This window comes from Aethalodelphis obliquidens, unplaced genomic scaffold (genome assembly GCF_003676395.1).
Source record: "Aethalodelphis obliquidens isolate GAN/ISIS:26980383/991018 unplaced genomic scaffold, ASM367639v1 scaffold3201, whole genome shotgun sequence".
In the NCBI taxonomy this organism is placed as follows: Eukaryota; Metazoa; Chordata; class Mammalia; order Artiodactyla; family Delphinidae; genus Aethalodelphis; species Aethalodelphis obliquidens.
Genome location: NW_020841104.1, coordinates 1 through 2,161, shown reverse-complemented (window position 1 = coordinate 2,161; position 2,161 = coordinate 1). Strand labels below are relative to the sequence as shown.

Here is a 2,161-nt window from a genome sequence, read left to right as displayed (position 1 = left end):
TGGTCACAGTCCGCTATTTGTGCTTGTTTTGCATCATTGAGTCCCTAGCTGCCAGTGCAGCCTGACAAGTGGTGGTACTACTTGGATACTTCCAGCAGCCTTGACTTTACCCTCTTCAGCCTATATATTTTTTATTTTTTTTATTTTTTTATTTTTTTGCTGTACGCGGGCCTCTCACTGTTGTGGCCTCTCCCGTTGCGGAGCACAGGCTCCGGACGCGCAGGCTCAGCGGCCATGGCTCACGGGCCCATCCGCTCCGCGGCACGTGGGATCTTCCCGGACCGGGGCACGAACCCGTGTCCCCTGCATCGGCAGGCGGACTCTCAACCACTGTGCCACCAGGGAAGCCCCTTCAGCCTATATATTTTTTAAAGTGCACATCTTAATATTGTGCTTTTATACTAAATTCTAGGCCATGGGTTTTCATTCATTCAATAAGAATGTACTGAGTATCTCTGTAATTAGAACTATTCTGGGGTTGCAGTTTATTTAACTTGCTTCCTTACCTCCAGGTCTTTCTCACCTTCTGAAAGAGGCTTAATCTTACCCTTGTAGAAAACAATTTCCCATTCCTCTCCCGCTTTGTTTTTTCCCAAAGCAATTATCCAGTGATAAGTTTTCCTTGTGTTCCCAGTTTCTAGAAAAATGCCTGGGTTAGAATAAGTAGGAGCTCAATAAAGACTTGAATTAATGAATGTTGTGATGACTGCATCTCTGGGTGAGGCTCCCTCCTGGGACTCCACAGCCTTGGAAAGCCTTCTCCCCCAAAGAAGGCCCCCCAGTAGCAAGTGTTTCCCTGAAGACTGTGTTGGGGAATCAAGGACTAAAAGGGGAGAGGCTACGCATGTGAATATTCTGGTTATGCTGGGTGTGAGAGTTAAAAGTCAGTATTATTATTGCCTCTACCCCACAATGAGGGCTCCTCAAGGCCAGGCTTAGAGGCAGCCTCCCCAGCGACGGTTCCTCTGGGTGACCTACCCGAGGCAGAGGAACCAGAATCTGGAGGAGATGGCCATGGTGGGTCAAGGACTTAGTCCCGTGTCTTCCCCTCCCAGTGCAGTCCCTGGAAAAAGAATGCCTGCTGCTCCGTCAACACCAGCCAAGAAGCCCATAAGGATATTTCCTACCTGTACAGATTCAACTGGGACCACTGTGGCAAGATGAAGCCCGCCTGCAAGCACCACTTCATTCAGGACACCTGCCTCTACGAGTGCTCGCCTAACCTGGGGCCCTGGATCCAGGAGGTATGGGCACCATCCCCACAGACATGAACCTCAGCAGAGGGCAGGGCCCACCAGCCACTTGCAGGGAGGGCGTGGTCCAGGAACTCTGGACTGAGGGTGGTAGTGAACGCAGCTCTCTTGCCCCTTTCCTGTTTGCCCATTTCTGTTCCCCTCTAACCTTAAAGGAGCCTAATTATAGGAATGAGATCACCAGGCAATTTAACCTAACTCCTGACATATGCTCTCCTGAATAGACACTATGCCTTGCCTAACCTGTTGGTTCTTTTCCTAGATTAAAAGAAGTAAGAATGAAGAATTAAGTAGTTAAAAAATGACTAGCTCTCTACCTCCAACAGCTCCCTTAGCAATCCTGCAGGCAGATCACTTGGGCAAGATAATATCTGAAGAGAGAGTCAGCCAGTCTGCACACAATGGAGAATGATGCAGAATCCAACCTCCTGCCTTGATGATTCACTGAGATTCTTTCCCCTTTTTCCCTTTAAAAACTGTCATGGCTGAGCAGAATCTTCGGAGTTGGTCTCGGGACATGAGTTCACCTTTTCCCCAGATTGCCGGCTTTTCTGATTAAAGCAACTTTCCTTTCTACTGACACTGGCCTCTCGCCTCTCGATTATGGGCTTTTGAGCAGAGAACAGCGGAACCGGAGTTTGGTAACAGTAGAGGCACCGCCCCCTCCCCCAGCCCTGGACCCCATCAAGGCTCTAACAGCTGAGATCCCTGGCTGACTGGAGCCCTCCCTCTCCCCGCTCCCCCCAGGTGAACCAGAGCTGGCGCAAAGAACGGTTCCTGAACGTGCCCCTCTGCAAAGAGGACTGTCAGATCTGGTGGGAAGACTGCCGCACCTCCTACACCTGCAAGACCAACTGGCACAAGGGCTGGAACTGGACCTCAGGTGAGGGACTGGGCGGGGGCGGGGG

General features: G+C 50.8%; 1 protein-coding gene across 1 annotated transcript; it reads left to right on the top strand.

The window, feature by feature from the left end:
* Window positions 1–1,055: 1,055 nt before the first annotated feature.
* LOC113617223 (folate receptor alpha) lies at window positions 1,056–2,136 on the top strand (the record flags this gene model as incomplete). Its single annotated transcript, XM_027100477.1, has 2 exons — window positions 1,056–1,244; window positions 2,001–2,136. Coding segments are annotated over 2 exons (325 nt in total), but the record flags the coding sequence as incomplete, so codon positions are not given.
* Between the last annotated feature and the right edge of the window lie 25 nt (window positions 2,137–2,161).